The sequence below is a fragment of the Carex rostrata genome, chromosome 13 (genome assembly GCF_964058835.1).
Source record: "Carex rostrata chromosome 13, lpCarRost1.2, whole genome shotgun sequence".
Lineage (NCBI taxonomy): Eukaryota > Viridiplantae > Streptophyta > Magnoliopsida > Poales > Cyperaceae > Carex > Carex rostrata.
The window spans coordinates 2724134-2744668 of record NC_135930.1 but is presented as its reverse complement, the minus strand read 5'-3'; the positions used below and the strand labels follow the sequence as shown (position 1 = coordinate 2744668).

The following is a 20535-nucleotide window of genomic DNA, read 5'->3' as shown; positions in this document are numbered from 1 at the left end:
TTAGTATATCATCAACATAAACAAGAGCCAAAGCGACCCCATTTGGAGATTTGGAAAGAAATAAAGATGGGTCATATTGGCTCTGGTGAAAACCAGCAGACAACACTACATTCTTGAAAGTACGAAACCATTCACGTGGAGCTTGTTTCAGTCCATACAAAGACCTCTTCAATCTACAAACTTCATTTGGATCAGAGAGGAGTAAACCAAGAGGCGGCTTCATGTAGATTACCTCACTCAATTCACCATGGAGAAACGCATTTTTGACGTCCATCTGCTTAATTGACCAGTGTTGTGTAGCTGCTATGGCAAGAACTATGCGGACTGTGGTCATTTTCGCAACAGGTGCAAATGTCTCGAGATAGTCTATGCCATGCTCTTGACTATAACCAAGTGCAACAAGTCGAGCTTTGTACCGATCAAGGGTTCCATCAGATTTCAATTTGACCGTATATACCCATTTACATCCAACTAGCTTCACATTTTTGGGACAATTAACCAAATCCCAAGTATCATTCTGAAGCAAAGCATCCAATTCATCTTTCATGGCAGTTTTCCAACAATCTTGTTTGACAGCTTCTTTAAATGTTTTAGGCATAGAAATTGAAGAAAGTGTGGTCATAAAACCAAACCGATCCGGAGGTACAGATAGACGAGGGGACCGTCTTACATGTGTAATCTCCGTGCCCAGATTTGACCCATTGTCCTGGTTCATGTCACGTGGTTCATCCCGACCAGATTCAAGAATAGAAACTGGGTCGAGCTCATCAACTGGGTGAGGTTCAGGTCTAGGTAACAGATTTGGTTTTGTTATTCCTTCATGCTCTAAATCTCCCGAGGATGGTGGTAACAGTGACAGGTTGTGTGAATGATCATTGGGCTGAGGCATAAAAGTTGGTCCCTTTTTCTTCCGTCTGGTGTAAACAAAACATGGATTAAATCGATCAGAGGAGATTGGTGTACTAGACTGATCACTTGTTGGTTGAAAAAGATGTAGTACAGAACAAGAAATATTTGGAGATAGAGTGGAGAAGTGGTGATAATAGAAGACTGATTCATTGAACAGAACATTACGAGAAATGCGAATTTTTCTTGATTTGGGATCATAACATCGAAAACCTTTTTGACCAACAGCATATCCTAAAAAAAATACATTGAACTGATTGTGAAGAGAGCTTTGTTCGTTCTGAAGAAGGTAGATGAACATAACAAACACAACCAAAAGTGTGAAGCATGTCATAACTGGGATTCTTGTTGTGTAACAGGAAGTATGGAGATTGATTTTGTAAGTTTTTTGAAACTTGATGATTTATTAGATATACAGAGGTACGAGTTGCTTCATCCCAAAAGGTGGATGGAACTGCAGCTTCCAAAAGAAGTGCCCTTACAATATCTAAAATATGTCTATTTTTCCGTTCAGCTTTCCCATTTTGTTGGGGTGTTCCTGGACAAGATTTTTCATGGAAAATACCTTTTTCTAATAGAAAATTTTCAAATTCATTAGAAGTATATTCTCCACCTGAATTTGATCGAAATCTTTTTATGTCTTTCTCAAACTGATTTTTAATCATGGCAACAAAATATTTGAAATTCTGGAAAACATCGGATTTTTTTCTTAATAAATACACCCATGTATATCTAGTAAAGTCGTCAATAAAAATTACAAAATACTTGTACCCAGAAGAAGAAATGATAGGTGAAGGACCCCATACATCAGAATGTATGAGCTCAAATGGGCTTGAGGTTTTAGTAGTACTGACATGAAAAGGAAGAGTCTTACTTTTACTTAAGGAACAAGTAGAACAGTGAGTAGGAGAATTATTTTTATTTGGAACTAAACCTTTTTCAAACATAAGTGACATGCTATTAGAATTTAAATGACCTAATCTACGATGCCACAAAGACCACATATCATTTCTATGAGAAGTAGCTAATGCAGAACCAACCAATTTTGCTTTGTTTTGTTCAACCTCAACAGGAAAAAGTCTTCCACTTTTATGCGCCTTCCTGATTATCTTCCCAGTTCCCTTGTCCTGTATCACACATTCATTAGGTGTAAAAAGTACATGACAATTATTCTCCACAAGTTGTCCCACTGAAATTAAATTTGTTGACAATTTTGGTACCAACAAAACATCATTTAAGAAAGTATTGTTCATAGATACTGAACCAATGCCGGTAATTGGAAGGTTTGTACCATCAGCAGTGGAGATCATATCATTACCCCTGTATGGATTTAAAGACACAAAATCGTTTGGTACCCCAGACATATGGTTTGATGCCCCAGAATCAATGTACCATTTTGAGGAAGTGTTACCTGACAACCCCATAGCAGATAGGGCTGATTGAATCATTTGTTGGATTGTTTCGGGTGTAACAATTGCGGAGGAACTTGAGGCAGACAGTGCAGTAGTTGTAGTCGGTTCAGTCAGGGTAGAGGAAACATATGCAACAGGTTGGGGCTGTCTTGAAACTGAGTTCTGTTGAAACTGGGTCTGTCGATTTAGTGGGCGGCGACGACACTCGGTGATGATATGTCCCTCTTTCTTACAATAGTTGCAAAATTTCTTCTTGCAATCTTTAGCAATATGCCCGAATTCTTGACATGAGTAACACTTAACATCCCTGCCAACCCGAGGACTCTTACCTCGAGTAAGAAGTGCCATATTTGCAGAGTCAACAGCTAGTGAGTCTTCAAGACTAGTCCGAGTGGACATGGTCTGTTCTTCGCGCATAAGTTCTCTAAAGCACTCTGCCAATGTGGGAATCGGTGTTTGTGCCATGAGTTGCCGTCTCACTGGCTCAAACTCAGGTCTAAGTTTCATGAGAAATTGATCTCTCATATTTTTCTCTTGTAGTTCCTGAATTGTAATTAGGGCTTCACCAGGAACTTTGGAATACAAAATAGAATTATATTCGAGCCAAAGAGACATAAAACCCGAATAATAATCCTGAACCTTTTTCTGACCTTGTGAATACTCGTGAATTTCTAAATCAAGCTGATACTTTCGGGCATCGCTATCATGGTGGTAGATGGTTTTAAGGTAGTTCCACATATCGGCTGCACTTTGATAGGGTCTGAGATTAAGACCGATATGGGATTCAACTGATCCAAGGATCCAACTCATCACACGAGAATTTTCACTAATCCATTTTTTCATTAGGGTTTTATTCTCATTACCATCAGCATCCCTACCCTTATCATCCTTAGGTTTTTTTTCACTACCATCAATGTAACCCCACAATTCATGCCCTTGAATGAAACACCGAAGATTAAATTCCCACAAAGAATAATTAGTACCATTCAAACACACAGGTATTATAGCACTCTTAGAGGAAAACTCCATTAGCAGAAATAAGAGTTTAAATAAGAAAACTCACAACCTTGAAGAAATAACTAACCAGAAACGGTTGAAGCAAGACACGAACCACTGTGTGTGGCAAATCTCAGGAGAAAAAAAAATCAAGAAAAAATTATCAGAGCTCTGATACCATGACAAGATTTAGGCAGAATTGAAACTGGAAGAAAATAGTTATTATCAAAAGTTTTCTGTATATCACAATGCAGTGTACACCATCTCTTATAAGCACATTATGCTCAATAAAGGAAGGAAACCTATTCTATAATATATTTACATATATGCTATATATTCCAAAGAATAATAGATCTGTAAGGATCTTGCCAATCTCTAGGATCTGTAAGGATCTTTCCTAATCTCCATAATCTAGTAGAATATCTTGACAGGGAGATCATGGATTTCAAACTCAAATGAAGAAAATCCTTTTGTTGTAATAACAAGAGTTTAAAAAGAATATTGGATGGCTTGATCCCAACCCTCTCATTAAAAAAAGATTATCTATTGTGGCAAGAGGAATCAAAAGTCAATTCGCGAATGCTTAATATAAAAATCAATTCTCATTAATATAAATTTCACTAGAAATCAAAAGTCGCTAAATATTTTTTTTAAAAAACGTCTTGCTAATGTACAAATTGTACCTTAGAAACTAGTATACATTAAAATATTGATACAAATCAAATTTGTTAAACTTCAATTAATCAGACATTAGCGAAACAATGGAGATCTCCAGTTTGTGCCTTTTCCAATTGTTCTGCCTATATTAGTAGATGGAAACAACATTCTGTCTTTCACCGGAATTAATTAATTAATTAATTAGCCACATCAATTAGTGGTAATGGAATCAGGAGCTTCCGGACCGTCCGATCGTACAATCATGATGCATGTAGAAACTGAAATAGCGCCATCGTTCTCTTTCACGGTTTGTCTGTTCAATTTGGTAATTCTTCATCTTTTTTAAAAAAATAATTATTTAGGGAAGAACTCTAGAAGATACAAAAATTAGCAACTTTGTGCAAAGAAAAAAAAAAACCGACCTTCCTTGGTTCCTACTGATTATTTGGGAGAAGACACTGTGCTGTTGATCAATCAATATTATATATTTTCCCATGACCTGTTTGATGAAATGCTTATGAGAAAAGCTCTCTATCTGATCTCCTTTAACAAGCCTTATTAATATGAGGCTACACTGATTTTATTTCCATTGAAGTGATTAATAAAGAAGATGTCTATCTTGGTTATGTTCAGAAGTTACGTAGCAGAGAAGTTTTCACAATTTTCCTCATCCTAGCGTTATATCTCCCCAATCTTGATTACCATTTTTGCATTATTTCTCACAATTTCATGTTTCAATGATCATCAACGGAAGCTCAACAAGTCTATCATTCAAATACGTGCATCATAATCAGCAACTTTATATATAAAGCAAACCCAACAAAGTACCTTCTTTAATCAATCATAAATGACACGATCAACAAACAGTTGTAATGAAAAAGACACTGCGAAAATAAATGCAAATTTAGAAATTAAGTCATAAAACTGAACTGAAATGCAAAATACATGCATATATATATGAAACTTCCGTCATGTGCTTGATAGTTACCAATGAATAGCAGCAGTTTTAGCTTTGGCTACCAAAATTGATAAGCAATATAGGATGAAATTAATTACTTTTTACCAACAAATATATATATACAGTTTTTGCTATATGCTGTATTATTAATTGGATCGCAGCTCAACGAGGGAGACATAAACACCGTCTTTTATCCTCATCAGCGTCTCGTGCCTTCCTTTCTCTACAATTTCTCCATTCTTCACCACGGCAATGATATCTGCACCTTTGATGGTAGACAACCGGTGCGCAACCACAATAGTAGTACGACCGACCATGACCGTATCCAAGGCCTCCTGAACCACATGCTCTGACTCAGCATCTAGTGCACTTGTTGCTTCATCGAGTAACAAAATCTTAGGGTTTTTCAATATAGCTCTAGCTATGGCTACACGCTGCTTCTGGCCACCTGATAGTTGTATCCCTCTCTCCCCTACATATGTGTCGTACCCTTGTGGAAGACTGGAAATAAATTGGTGGGCATTGGATGCTTCAGCAACTGCAATTAGTTCTTCTTCAGTGACTTCCCCTTCTTTCCCATATGATATGTTGGCACGTATCGTGTCATCAAACAGAACCGGCTCTTGGCTAACGAGTCCCATTTGTTTTCTAAGCCATCTCACATTGAGCGTGGTGATTTCAGTTCCATCTAGTAAGATATTACCACTGTCAGGGTCATAGAATCGTTCAAGGAGTGCGATTACCGTTGATTTCCCACTACCGCTCTCTCCAACTAGAGCAATAGTCTGCAAAATATAAAAACTACTTGTTAATTTTCAGTGTTGGGATTTTGGATATCTTTATAAATTGGCACAATCTCCGTAAAAACCAGACTTTTGATACTAGCTATAAAATCTAGACTATAAGCAAGAGACTGTTAGATATGTACAAATTAATTTGGGCCTCCATTTATAATTGTATGTAGTGGCAGAACCTAACAATATAAGACTACAGTATAGAGAAGCATAACATATGTACCTTGCCCGAGGGGATGCTCAAAGACAAGTTCGTGAAAATTGGTACATCAGGCCGAGTCGGATACCTAAAGCTGATATGGCGCAGCTCTATATCTCCCCTTACAATTTCTAGCACTTGTCCTTCTTCACTACCAGGATCAATCTTTGACTTTCGGTCAACTATTTCAAATATAGAAATTGCAGAGTCCCGTGCCTTTGCTGAATCTGAACCTAATGCACTTGTTTGTGATATACCTGTAGTTGCCAAAAGTAGTGCGAAGAAGACCTGACATATTGCCCAATTAAAAGTATGTTAAAAAAACACGAAACTTCCCTCCACTGTCACAGACCTAAGGTGCAGAAATGTTGTTAAATCGAACAAAAAAATATATTACGTGAAGAATTTGAAAGTAGTATGTTACAAGGAAACCCTGATTGCAACTAAATATCTCATATACCTTACCTGCCACTGCTGCCCACCCTGTGGCAATCTTTCATTATATGGTTTATATTGTTGGAAAAACAGTTTTAAGGATCACCATAACGAAGTCAATCCTTCTAACAAGACTCTAGCTCTAACTATTGGCATGCATGAATATCACTGTAATAAAATGTGGTTCTAAGCGGTGCATATGCGGCCACATATACGTTTGCAGTGCTCAGCTGTATAAAATCCATCTATGTGGACTAATATGCAAATTTTAAACCCCACTTAAAATATTTTATTTATTTAACAAATAAAGATCCGGATTCAGATCCTAAAATTTAATAAGAGAAAGATACCCAGTATAAAACGAAAACCCATTCTTATTCCTCATCTATGTCGAAGTCCCAGCTTCTTTTATAGGCTCACAAGGGATGTATTTTTTTTGGTTTGGAGGTGTGGGACTAAAAAGGATTAAATGTACCGGAGTTATCACGGGTGATTTGTCAATGAAATTGGCAGCATTTGCCAGCTCAACAGCTTGTGTGACCTCTTCTAGCGTGGCTCCCTCTTTGCCATACAATATATTGTCCTTGATAGTTGTCATAAACAACAGTGGCTCTTGGCTAACAAGCCCAATTTTTTCTCTAATCCAACCAAGCTTCAATGTTTTTATATTAACACCATCTATTAGAACCTCTCCTGCTTGTGGGTCGTAGAATCTCTCTACCAAACTTATAACTGTGGATTTCCCACTCCCACTTTCTCCTACTATAGCCATTGTAGTACCTATTATGTGACAAATTCAAACCCCAATTCCATATTAGATTATCATTTTTTTTTCTGTGGGATCCTTCTCAGTGTCCTTGATTAACTACTTGCAAAAGAGCTAAAATATCAAACTTCCTTAAAATGATAATTCACCATTTCTACACTCAATTTTACTATAATTGTTTGATTCAGTATGGATTAGTACAGTACATAACTACAACAGTTGAGGTTTTATTATTAGGCTAGTGGTGTGAAATTATTGAAGTACTTGGGATCCTGATTATAGGAGAAGCAACAATAAAAAAGTTCACCTCGAATCACCAAATTTATTTAAGACAACCATTCAACATTGCTACACACTCGATTTTGGTATCATAATTATTTGGTGCAGTATTTGATTAGTCTGATTTTATCATTAGGCTAATGATTTTTCCGATCACAATATGTTTAGCTCACTACATACCGCTGTCAACTCTCAATGAGAATCCATTAAATATTAGCTGCTCGGGTCTTGCAGGATAACTAAAATACACTTCTCTCAGCTCGACATCACCGTTCATTTTTTCCAAGGTAACACCACTTTCATCATATGCATCAATATCCGGCTTTCTCTTGATTGTTTCAAACATCCAATATGCTGCGGTCTGGCCTTCAGCAAAAGCAGTCACACAAGGAGCTGCATTGCCCAGAGACCTTATTTCATATGTAAAAGAAAAAGGAGAGATTATTACAGTGCTAAATTCAAGTTTGCAGATGGTATATGGAAAAACTAGAGAAGGATTTTGGTTGATTTATCCAGCACGCTCATCTTTTTCTATTTTCACAGTTAGTAGATTAAAATAGTTCCCGGCATACTTTTTCCAGAGGACCACAACTACATACCAATGAGCCTAGAAGGTAATATTTTGGGATGGCTTATATTATCCACCCATAATTTTCATCTTGCTCTCGTTTTTGTACTAGGACTGGTATCGCAAGGAAGCCAGTACAAAAGCACAAGAGTTATAGTATCTTGTTTGCCTTTTAGAAACAAATAACAGAAAGAAAAAGTTTGAAAAACAAATAACGGAAGGAAAACAAGACTTACGAAGCACCAATGAGGACTGCCAATAAAACACTAATAACTGTGCCTCCACTGTATCCTTTGTTTATAATGAGCTGACCACCATACCATATGGCAAGACCATAACTAGCAAAGATGATTAGGAAAACAGATCCCATGCCAAACCCGTTAGCAGCACCTTCTTTTGCAGTGGCTTGATAGGTCTTACTTATGTGTTTGTCATAGAGTGAGACAGCTCTGTTCTCTCCATTGAACGAGGCAACCTTTTCAAATAGAAAAATAGAAGTATGTTATTAGATCACATATAAAAGTCATAATTGTAGGCCAATTTGTGTTAACTATGGACCTAATTTCTGAACCAAATGGTATTTAGGGCTAAATTGGGTTTAAGTAAGACTCTTTCTGCAGACAATGGTTTAATTGTTTTTAGGGGGAATTTCATATATCCCCCTCTAAAACAAATTTACATGATTTACATGATTGGGTTTAAGTAAGACCCCTAATGTCTCCTCAAATTTACATGATTGGGTTTAAATAATATATATGACTTTTATGAATCTATTGGACATTTTCTGGAATTTATTTGAATATCTAAAGCCTGAGGGTATTTCTGTATTTTTAGGATCTTCAGGAGCTTCTATACATAATTCTGAGTGTTTTGAATCAATTTCATAATTTTTAAGGCTGAGTTGGTAAGTGATCAGCTCAAAAGGACTTGTCTGTGAATTCAGAAAGCCGCCAGGGTCTTTGGTATAAACCTGTTGTTGTTTTTTGTTCGGCTTTTGCATCTCCTTGGGACTTTATTTATTTATCATTTTGGGCTTTAACCTTCTCTCTAAAACTCTTTTGCTTCTTTTGGGCTTCAACGAGATCTTTAGGCTTCTTTTGCTTTCTCAGTCTTTCTAATTTCCCAGCCAAGTGCTTTTGATTTCTTTGCTTCATTCTATTGTGTTTCCGATCGGACTGGTTTGGCTAAACTGAGGTTTTGGATCCGATAAGAACTCCCATAGGAAATCTGGCTACGGGGAACTGAACTGCAGACATGAATGGTATCATTGGTGCTTGAGGAATCACATGGTACCCCTACTGTTAATCAATGATGGTTTGATTAACCAAGGAACTGCCACTTTCGTCAAACATTTTAAGTTCATTCAGATAAACAAATTTTAATGTTTTAAATCAATTCCAATTAGTGTTCTGTAATTTGATCATTGTTTCATTATCTAGACTCGTCAACAATATTGAATTAACGTTTGACATTTTATTTTGAAGGGACTGTAAGAGAGAGTGTGGTACTGATACCAGTAGTTCGGTATTGATATTTGTTTTACCTTTAGTTGAAGTTAAATTAATTCAATTTATAACCTATGAAAAATCTAACACTCAAAAATCCATCAATGTGAAAGTGAAACGAAACGGGTCATCTGACCCGCTTGACTTCACAATCACCCTGATCTGAGTCAGGATGGTACAGGTCGGATTGGGGTGCAGTTCTAGCCTAATTTTTGTGTTACAAGGCTGAAAGCAACTAATCTGGGCGAGGCAACATATTTTGCCACCAAAAAGTTTGTTTTGCTGACAGCATCGGTTTTTGAAGGGCTTAAACAGAGCTTTTTGAACTTTTCTCAGGTAACTTTTTTATCAACAGTTTTTAATTGAATGTTATATTTCGAAATGACCCCCTTATCTGTTATATATTCAATTGCACCTGACATTTATAGACAACAAACTTTGTAAGACTAATTTGAGCTTATTAAAACTGAATTAACTTCTTGATAATTAGGATTAACTATTTTCACTGACCCAACATCTAAACAAATATATTGCTTGATTTTATTTATGTAATGGGTTGTATATATTGTTTTCATTGGAGATGAAGGGCAAATTTTTGTACATTTAATTGAATAAATGTTTCCATTAAACCAATAAAACAGTAATATCTACATGTGAGAAATATTGGATTGTTTAAATATTGTATCTAATTTGGGGAGTAAGGCTATGGTATATAGCGCATATTTCTCTGCACTATGCATTGATATCTCTATTTTTCAAAGTTCATACAGTTGATTTGAACCGTTCAACATAATCTTCATATGATAATGTACTTGTTGATCAAAATTTAAATTTTCTAGAATTTTTTTGCTATTTTTTTAGACAGATAGAATATCACTTGATCTATAAATTTTAGACCATTCAAAAGTAGTGATTTTCAACCAAAGTTTGGCTGCAATCAACCTCCTACCTTTGCGTGGGACCCTAGCTCTGCTTCTAATCAGAGAGATGTTATGATCAAGGTGTGTGATTGTAGATAGTGTGTAAAAGATAATATTTGATCTTAGAAATTATTATAAATAATAAAGGGAAACAGAAAGAGTGCCGGTGCTTTTTTTATCCAATCCAAAGTGTTTTTATTTTCAGAGTGACTGGGTTTTTTTCAAAAGGAAAGAGTGTCTGGGTGTTTTTTGAAATATAAATAGTGCTGAGATTTTTTCTGACACAGTAGCTGAGATTTTTTTAAATAGAAAGAGATGCTGAATTTTTTTTCTAAAACAGAAAACACGTGGAGCCCAAAAAATTAATTTCAGCTTCAAAATTTGGATCTGAATTTTTTTTCGGATCCTATGCCATAGAAAAACTCCAGCACTATCGTTGTTTCCCTTTATTATTTAATAATAAGTTATATAAATAAAAAATTATCTGTGAAAAATTGTTTTCCTGATTTATGGTTAAGGTAAAGATACGAAGGTCTCTTTCATTTGATATTTATCTTTGACACTGCAGAGACTGCAGAGAGATTCACAGCAATTTTATTTTCTCATCCTATTTTTGATTTTCTTTCTTTTCTACCACTGATTCTCAGGAGAAAATAAGGTTCAAATTTGTTTCATAGGAAGCATGGATATATACTTAACACTCATATTTCATGTCAGATACTTTTTATATTATACCCCTCTATTTTATACAAGAGTAAAGTTTGGGTGCTATGGATAGCATAAGGTCATCCGTGCTACGGCCTCATTAACTTATCGTATAAACTTCAAACTTCAATTTTCGTAACTCAATAAATTGGTATGTAATAAACTTGTAGAATACTACTTTTTACTATTTTTGAATTTTTTTTACTATTTTTTTATGATTTATGAAATATGATAAAAAAATGACCTAAAATATTGACAATTTCCTTTTATTTTAAAGTCATTGTTTGTCATCTTTCATAAATCATAAAAAATAGTAAGAAAATTTCATAAATAGTAAAGTTTGGTATTCTACAAGTTCATTATATAACCAATCTACTGAGCTACTTAAATCAAAGTTTGAAGTTTATTTGATAGATTTTTAAGGCCGTAGCACAGATGGCCTTATGCTATGCATAGCACCCAAGCCTTACTCTTTATAGAAATCCCAATATTGTTGAAATATAACAATTAAAATATAACTTATATTTTATGCATATCATACTAATGAAAAATGATAAAAACATTGATACAAATTTTACCATCCATCATGTGAATTAAATTTTTTTAATGGTCCATATATTGACAGAATTTTGTGAAACATGGAATGATATTCAGCACGAAAATTAGTACAAAACTAGTTTGTAAGTAGAATGAAAATACAATATTTTTTTTATCTTTTAGCTTAATTTGAGAAAGCAATATTCAAATTGTCAATTTAGTCCAATTAATCATAATCATCATAATATGCAAAATAAAAAGGAACTTCTTTGGAAATATTAATTATATCAGATTCATTTAGTGAAAAGAATAAAAAAGAATAAAAAAAGATTCAGCAGTTCTATTAACAAGAAATGATTTTCCATCCTGAACAAATCATCTAGATATGGTACAACTGTGAAACATGTATAAATATTTGAAAAGCGATCCTTTCCAAGTGAATTATTTTACCATCAACACTGTCCTTTTGCAGATTTTAACATTGGCATCTTTGGTTGCTAAATCTATAAAGCACACAAAGAGAAAACTTAAATCAGTTGTTTAGTACTGATACTTGGTGTAGAATTAGGGTGTTCTTAAGCTCACCAAGTCCCTTTGTGAGCTTAATTCAAAAACCTATTGAATTGGTTTCGAAAGATACATCCAAACCATTGAAACCAATCTACTTCACGAGTGATGCATTTACAAATTTATGAAGTTTTGAACTAATTTAGCATAAAGTCAAGCGGTAAAAAAAAGATGGTTTATAATTAATTTTAATGTGTTCATTTTTCATCATTTTTTGTCCGCTTGACTTTATATTAAATTAGTTTGAAAATTTATAAATTTTGCATGATCACTCGTGAAGTAGATTTGTTTCAACAATTTGGATGCGTCGCTTAAAACCAATTCGATGAGTTTTTTAATTAAGCTCATAAAGAAGCTTGGTGAATTTAAGAAGACCCTAGTTTTGTACTGCTGATACTTGTATATAGTGTGCACCAAATGCTCAAATTAACCAAAACATATTGCTTAGATAAACCTATTGAAAAAATCATCATTTAAGTGCTTCAATACAGCTATATATCTCTCAGTTTTGTATTGAACATTTATCAGTTGGTTAATTATAAAACCAAAATAATGTACAAAAACTAAACCGCTATGACTGCTTCCAGAAATATTGTACTCATGTTATGAATCAGATAATTGTGATACGGTTCTATTTGAGATAGCTGGCCTGAAATATATAGTTCATACTTCTTTCATAGTAGATGAATGAGGGGGCCAAAAACAGACAAGAACATGCTACTCAAAAACCAAGTTCAGTTCAGTACCGTACTGTTATGGAAAAAAATCATTTGCATAGGTTCTTTTTGTAGTTGTAAGCTAAATCAATAGGTACTGAAATTTGAATCTGTACCCACTACACTTGTCTCTCCACATTAAAAGTAGATAAAAAAAATGAATCAAATATATTATAATTAATATAAAGCTAAGCTAGTTAGACCAGGTGAGGAATTAATTTACCTGAACAAAAAGAGTATTGGCAAGAATAAGCTTCTTCTTGTTGTCACATCATCTCTGACCTGACCCTGTGCTTATAATTGGTGGTGAAACTGAACAGTATCTTCTTGTAAGTAGCATATAAAGAGTCGCTACGAGATTGTCAGCAGAAAGACCCTTATGCTTGTAAATATAATAAAAAGATTACAACTACTTCAACCAACATGTTTTCCTTTTTTCTTTATTCTTGGAGGCTTGGACTACAAGTTTTATTTATATCAATAGGAATAATTTCATGTATTCAAGTCCATTTGGACAGAATCCAAATTCCAAACACAAGTTAGATGGACTGTTATTAAAAAAAAAATTAAAAATTAAAATTTGGAGGTTTTCCATTCTGCATGGCTTGTACTAAATTTGTGCATTACTGATCATGACTGTTACAATCTACATCCATTATTCAGGTGCTTGAATGTACTAAATGAAAAGGGAGGGCAGAAGTGTAAATTACCTCTTTGTTGGCTCGGTATAGTTGTTGATGCAATTATCATAATTTAAATAATTTATATTCTGCATTTTCTGTGGAATAAAATATCAAAACTCTTGGTTACATTGTGAAAATCTTATGATGAAAAATAAAACTACAATTCCAGCATACCCATGTTGCAAATGTGTTTGCATCTTTCTGTTCCAAGCCTAGTGATCCAGGCATTCGAATGTTGCATATTTGATACCTACACTTTAAAAGAAAAAGATCATTGATTATCAAATAAACAATGCATGCTTCACATAAAAATCATACTAAAAAGTAAAAACTTAACACGGAAAAATTATAATTACCCAGCATCAGAGTATATTCTTAGTTTACAACCTTAGCTGTGATCATAATCAACTAGTGCACCTGATAGGAATGTTTTCTTGTTGATAGTCACATTGGGAATGTGCTTGAATTTGATCCTCTCAAAACCAGTTTCTTCTTGGCTTACAATCTTCGACAGCAACCTCTCAGTACAACCCCTGATCTCTAGCTTCAATGCCATTATTGTAGTCAAGTATTCTGGCAGGGTTTCCATTTCATAATTTGTCACAACCCGTGCTTTCAGATATCCATCCTATGACTTGTCATTACGGCCCTGCCAGTAAAGAAAAAACACAATTGAACTCCATGGAAAATTTTCATTCGAATGTCGATTTAGTCTGACTAGTAGCATTTGAGGCATCACAAGTATATTATACCACAATAGTTTTACAGGTACTACTATAGTAGGTTTTAGCTCGGTACATTTATTAGATCAAAACCAGATGGACCTTTGCTGGTACACAAGGATTGAATACCATTAATACGGACAAAACAAGATGACCAATGACCAGAACTGGAAGTGAATTTGAACAGATTCTGATATGACAACTTAACTCACTGGCAACCCAAATTGGCAACCCAAATTGTCAAAACTGGAGACATAATCATACGAACAAATGAAAGAAGAAATCTTACTTCGGTTAACATGACTAAATATTGAAAGAAGAAACTTATCTTGCAAAATAATTCCAAATCACAAGCAGAGAAGCATCTCCCTTGGGCATAACTTGATAAAGTTGAAGCTTCCAAGAGTTGTTGTACACACCACATAGAAGAATGGTTAGTACTCTTCTGTAAGAAAGAAACAACTAATAGGGACAAAGCAAGATGATCAATGACCTGAATTGGAAGTGAAATTGAACAGATTCTGATATGACTACTTAACTCACTAGCAACCCAAATTGTCAAAACTGGAGACATAATCATACGAACCAATGAACAACGATAGAAGATTTTGACGTGGGATAATCCTCCTAGAACAGTTTACTATGTAACTTAACTTGAATTTCAGTCACAAAGATAGAAGATTTTGCACTTTATTTCCCATGTCAAACCTACTTTTAACTCAACCAAATCCTATTTTGCCGGTTCTCAGTTGGTCTTCATTTTCCACTAATTTCACTTCCTAAATATATTCTATGTAGGGGTAAAGCAGTCTAAAGTCCCTAAATAACTAATTAATAGAACAAATATAAACAATGCATAACGTACCTGCGTGATCCTCATGCATAAAATAACCTGTCTTATACTTCTGTTTTCTCCATCAACGGCATAAAGGGATGTACTCCATGCTGGCTACATTATAGTTTCACTTCGGGAGCAGATCTGAATGAGCGTCCCAAGCTTTCAGAAATCCATCCTATGACTTGCCACTACGGCCCTGTCAGTACAGAAAAAATACAATTGAACAGCTTGGAAAATTTTCATTCAGATGTCGATTTAGTCTGACTAGTAGCCTTTGAGGCATCACACGTATACTATACCACCCCAGTTTTTGTGGCACAACTATAGTTCGTTTTATATCGGTACATTTACAAGCTCCAAACCTGATGGACCTTTGCTAGAACCATTTAGTCTCATGGGGGTTCAAACCTACCAACTTTAGTCTCATGGGGGTTCAAACCTACCAACTTTAGTCTCAAGGGTTGAATAGCATTTAGTCTCATGGGGGTTCAAACCTACCAACTTTAAATATCTCCATGCAGGTATTGAACATCAAGCATCTATGCATTAAATACCAAAAAAATCTTACTTCGGTAAACATGACTAAATATTGAAAGAAGAAACTTATCTTGCAAAAAAATTCCAAATCACAAGCAGAGCAGCATCTCCATTGGGCATAACTTGATAAAGTTGAAGCTTCCAAGAGTTGTTGTACACACCACATAGAAGTAAGGTTAATACTCTTCTGTAAGAAACAAACAATTAATAGGGACAAAGCAAGATGACCAAGGACCTGAATTGGAAGTGAAATTGAACAGATTATGATATGACTAAACTCACTATCAACCCAAATTGTCAAAACATGAGACTTACTCATATGGACAAATGAACAATGATAGAAGATTTTGACGAGGGAAAACCCAACTAGAACAGTTTATTGGGTAACTTAACTTGAATTTCAGTCACAAAGATAGAAGCTTTTGCACTTAAATTAAAATGCCAAACCTACTTTTAACTCAACCAAACCCTATTTTGCCGATTCTCAGTGGGTCTTCATTTTCCACTAATTTCATTTTCTAAATATATTCTATGTAGAGGTAAAACAGTCTAAAGTCTCTAAATAACTGATTAATAGAACAAATATAAACAATGCATAACGCACCTATATGAGCCTCATTCACAAAAATACCTGTCTTATACTTCTGTTTTCTCCATCAACGGCATAAAGGGATGTACTCCATGCTGGCTACTTTATAGTTTCACTTAGGGAGCAAATCTGAACATGCATGTCGTGCTTTCAGAAATCCATCCTATCACTTGTCACTACGGCCCTGTCAGTAGAGAAAAAACACAATTGAACAGCTTGAAAAATTTTCATTTAGATGTTGATTTAGTCTGACTAGTAGCCTTTGAGGCATCACAAGTATACTATACCACCCCAGTTTTTGTGGAAACAATATAGATGGTTTTAGATCGGTATATTTACTAGCTCCAAACCTGATGGACCTTTGCTGGTACACAAGGGTTGAATACCATTTAGTCTGATGGGGGTTCAAACCTACGAACTTTTAATATCTCCATGTAGGTATTGAATATCAAGCATCTATGCATTAAATACCAAAAAAATCTTACTTCGATTAACATGACTAAATATTGAAAGAAGAAACTTATCTTGCAAAATAATTCCAAATCACAAGCAGAGCAGAATCTACCTTGGGCATAACTTGATAAAGTTGAAGCTTGCAAGAGTTGTTGTACACACTACTTAGAAGTAAGGTTAATACTCTTATGTAAGGAACAAACAATTAATAGGGACAAAGAAGAATGACCAATGACCTGAATTGGAAGTGAAATTGAACAGATTATGATATGACTACTTAACTCACTGGCAACCCAAATTGTCAAAACATGAGACTTAATTATATGGACCAATAAACAACGATAGAAGATTTTGACGAGGGATAACCCTACTAGAACAGTTTACTGGGTAATTTAACTTGAATTTCAGTCACAAAGATAGAAGCTTTTACACTTAATTTCGCATATCAAACGTACTTTTAACTCAACCAAACCCTATTTTGCCGGTTCTCAGTTGGTCTTCATTTTCCACTAATTTCATTTCCTAAATATATTCTATGTAGAGGTAAAACAGTCTAAAGTCTCTAAACAAGTTATTAATAGAACAAATATAAACAATGCATAACGTACCTATATGGGCGTCATTCACAAAAATACCTGTCTTATACTTCTGATTTCTCCATCCACGGCATAAAGGGATCTACTCCATGCTGGCTACATTATAGTTTCACTTCGGGAGCAGATCTGAACATGCATGCCGTGCTTTCAGAAATCCATCCTATCACTTGTCACTACGGCCCTGTCAGTAGAGAAAAAACACAATTGAACAGCTTGGAAAATTTTCATTTAGATGTCAATTTAGTCTGACTAGTAGCCTTTGAGGCATCACAAGTATACTATACCACCACAGTTTTTGAGGTACAACTATAGTTGGTTTTAGATCGGCGCATTTACTAGCTCAAAACCTGATGGACCTTAGATGGTACACAACGGTTGAATACCATTTTGTCTGATGGGGGTTCAAACCTACCAACTTTAAATATCTCCATGCAGGTATTGAACATCAAGCATCTATGCATTAAATACCAAAAAAATCTTACTTCGATTAACAAGACTAAATATTGAAAGAAGAAACTTATCTTGCTAAAAAATTCCAAATCACAAGCAGAGCAGCATCTCCATTGGGCATAACTGGATAAAGTTGAAGCATGCAAGAGTTGTTGTACACACCACTTAGAAGTGAGGTTAATACTCTTCTGTAAGAAATAAACAATTAAAAGGGACAAAGCAAGATGACCAAGGACCGGAATTGGAAGTGAAATTGAACAGATTCTGATATGACTACTAAACTCACTATCAACCCAAATTGTCAAAACAGGAGACTTACTCATATGGACAAATGAACAATGATAGAAGATTTTGACGAGGGAAAACCCTACTAGAACAGTTTATTGGGTAACATAACTTGAATTTCAGTCACAAAGATAGAAGCTTTTGCACTTGAATTAAAATGCCAAACCTACTTTTAACTCAACCAAACCCTATTTTGCCGATTCTCAGTTGCTCGTCATTTTCCACTAATTTCATTTTCTAAATATATTCTATGTAGAGGTAAAACAGTCTAAAGTCTCTAAATAACTGATTAATAGAACAAATATAAACAATGCATAACGTACCTATATGAGCCTCATTCAAAAAAATACCTGTCTTATACTTCTGTTTTCTCCATCAACAGCATAAAGGGATATACTCCATGCTGGCTACTTTATAGTTTCACTTAGGGAGCAAATCTGAACATGCATGCCGTGCTTTCAGAAATCCATCCTATCACTTGTCACTACGGCCTTGTCAGTAGAGAAAAAACACAATTGAACAGCTTGGAAAATTATCATTTAGATTTTGATTTAGTCTGACTACTAGCCTTTGAGTTATCACAAGTATACTATACCACCCCAGTTTTTGTGGAACAACTATAGATGGTTTTAGATCGGTCTATTTACTAGCTCCAAACCTGATGGACCTTTGCTGGTACACAAGGGTTGAATACCATTTAGTCTGATGGGGGTTCAAACCTACCAACTTTTAATATCTCCATGTAGGTATTGAATATCAAGCATCTATGCATTAAATACCAAACAAATCTTACTTCGATTAACATGACTAAATATTGAAAGAAGAAACTTATCTTGCAAAATAATTCCAAATCACAATCAGAACAGCATCTCCCTTGGGCATAACTTGATAAAGTTGAAGCTTGCAAGAGTTGTTGTACACCCCACTTAGAAGTAAGGTTAATACTCTTATGTAAGGAACAAACAATTAATAGGGACAAAGAAGAATGACCAATGACCTAAATTGGAAGTGAAATTGAACAGATTCTGACAGGACTACTTAACTCACTGGCAACCCAAATTGTCAAAACAGGAGACTTAATTATATGGACCAATGAACAACGATAGAAGATTTTGACGAGGGATAACCCTACTAGAACAGTTTACTGGGTAATTTAACTTGAATTTCAGTCACAAAGATAGAAGCTTTTACACTTAATTTCGCACATCAAACGTACTTTTAACTCAACCAACTCAACCAAACCCTATTTTGCCGGTTCTCAGTTGGTCTTCATTTTCCACTAATTTCATTTCCTAAATATATTCTATGTAGAGGTAAAACAGTCTAAAGTCACTAAACAAGTTATTAATAGAACAAATATAAACAATGCATAACGTACCTATATGAGCGTCATTCACAAAAATACTTGTCTTATACTTCTTTTTTCTCCATCAACGGCATAAAAGGATCTACTCCAAGCTGGCTACATTATAGTTTCACTTCGGGAGCAGATCTGAACATGCATGCCGTGCTTTCGGAAATCCATCCTATCACTTGTCACTACGGCCCTGTCAGTAGAGAAAAAACACAATTGAACAGCTTGGAAAATTTTCATTTAAATGTCAATTTAATCTGACTAGTAGCCTTTGAGGCATCACAAGTATACTATACCACCACAGTTTTTGAGGTACAACTATAGTTGGTTTTAGATCGGCGCATTTACTAGCTCAAAACCTGATGGACCTTAGATGGTACACAACGGTTGAATACCATTTAGTCTGATGGGGGTTCAAACCTACCAACTTTAAATATCTCCATGCAGGTATTGAACATCAAGCATCTATGCATTAAATACCAAAAAAATCTTACTGCGATTAACAAGACTAAATATTGAAAGAAGAAACTTATCTTGCTAAAAAATTCCAAATCACAAGCAGAGCAGCATCTCCATCGGGCATAACTGGATAAAGTTGAAGCATGCAAGAGTTGTTGTAAACACCACTTAGAAGTGAGGTTAATACTCTTCTGTAAGAAAGAAACAATTAATAGGGACAAAGCAAGATGACCAAGGACCTGAATTGGAAGTGAAATTGAACAGATTCTGATATGACTACTTAACTCACTATCAACCCAAATTGTCAAAACAGGAGACTTACTCATATGGACAAATGAACAATGATAGAAGATTTTGACGAGGGAAAACCCTACTAGAACAGTTTATTGGGTAACTTAACTTGAATTTCAGTCACAAAGATAGAATCTTTTGCACTTAAATTCGCATGTCAAACCTACTTTTAACTCAACCAAACCCTATTTTGCCGATTCTCAGTTGGTCTTCATTTTCCACTAATTTCATTTTCTAAATATATTCTATGTAGAGGTAAAACAGTCTAAAGTCTCTAAATAACTTATTAATAGAAATCAATCGTATCACTTCTCACTACGGCCCTGTCAGTAGAGAAAAAACACAATTGAACAGCTTG

General features: G+C 34.9%; 1 protein-coding gene, 1 long non-coding RNA gene and 1 pseudogene across 3 annotated transcripts in view; 1 reads left to right on the top strand and 2 right to left on the bottom strand.

Moving 5' to 3' along the window:
• The window catches only part of LOC144564084 (ABC transporter B family member 11-like), an 85457-nt pseudogene that overhangs the window by 19186 nt on the left and 45736 nt on the right, over positions 1-20535 (top strand). The gene's annotated exons all lie outside the window — the stretch shown is intronic.
• On the bottom strand, positions 4859-9124 carry LOC144564465 (ABC transporter B family member 21-like). Its single transcript, XM_078314062.1, has 7 exons — positions 9011-9124; positions 8207-8445; positions 7583-7812; positions 6833-7137; positions 6320-6415; positions 5947-6225; positions 4859-5714 (listed from the first exon to the last, which is right to left on the bottom strand). Exons 1-7 carry the CDS (start codon positions 9122-9124, stop codon positions 5076-5078), a joined length of 1902 nt encoding a protein of 633 aa, XP_078170188.1. The 3' UTR covers positions 4859-5075.
• LOC144564629 (uncharacterized) lies at positions 11978-14571 on the bottom strand. Its single transcript, XR_013514677.1, has 5 exons — positions 13960-14571; positions 13778-13853; positions 13631-13698; positions 13144-13379; positions 11978-12140 (listed from the first exon to the last, which is right to left on the bottom strand). It is a non-coding gene; the product is annotated as an uncharacterized LOC144564629 (long non-coding RNA).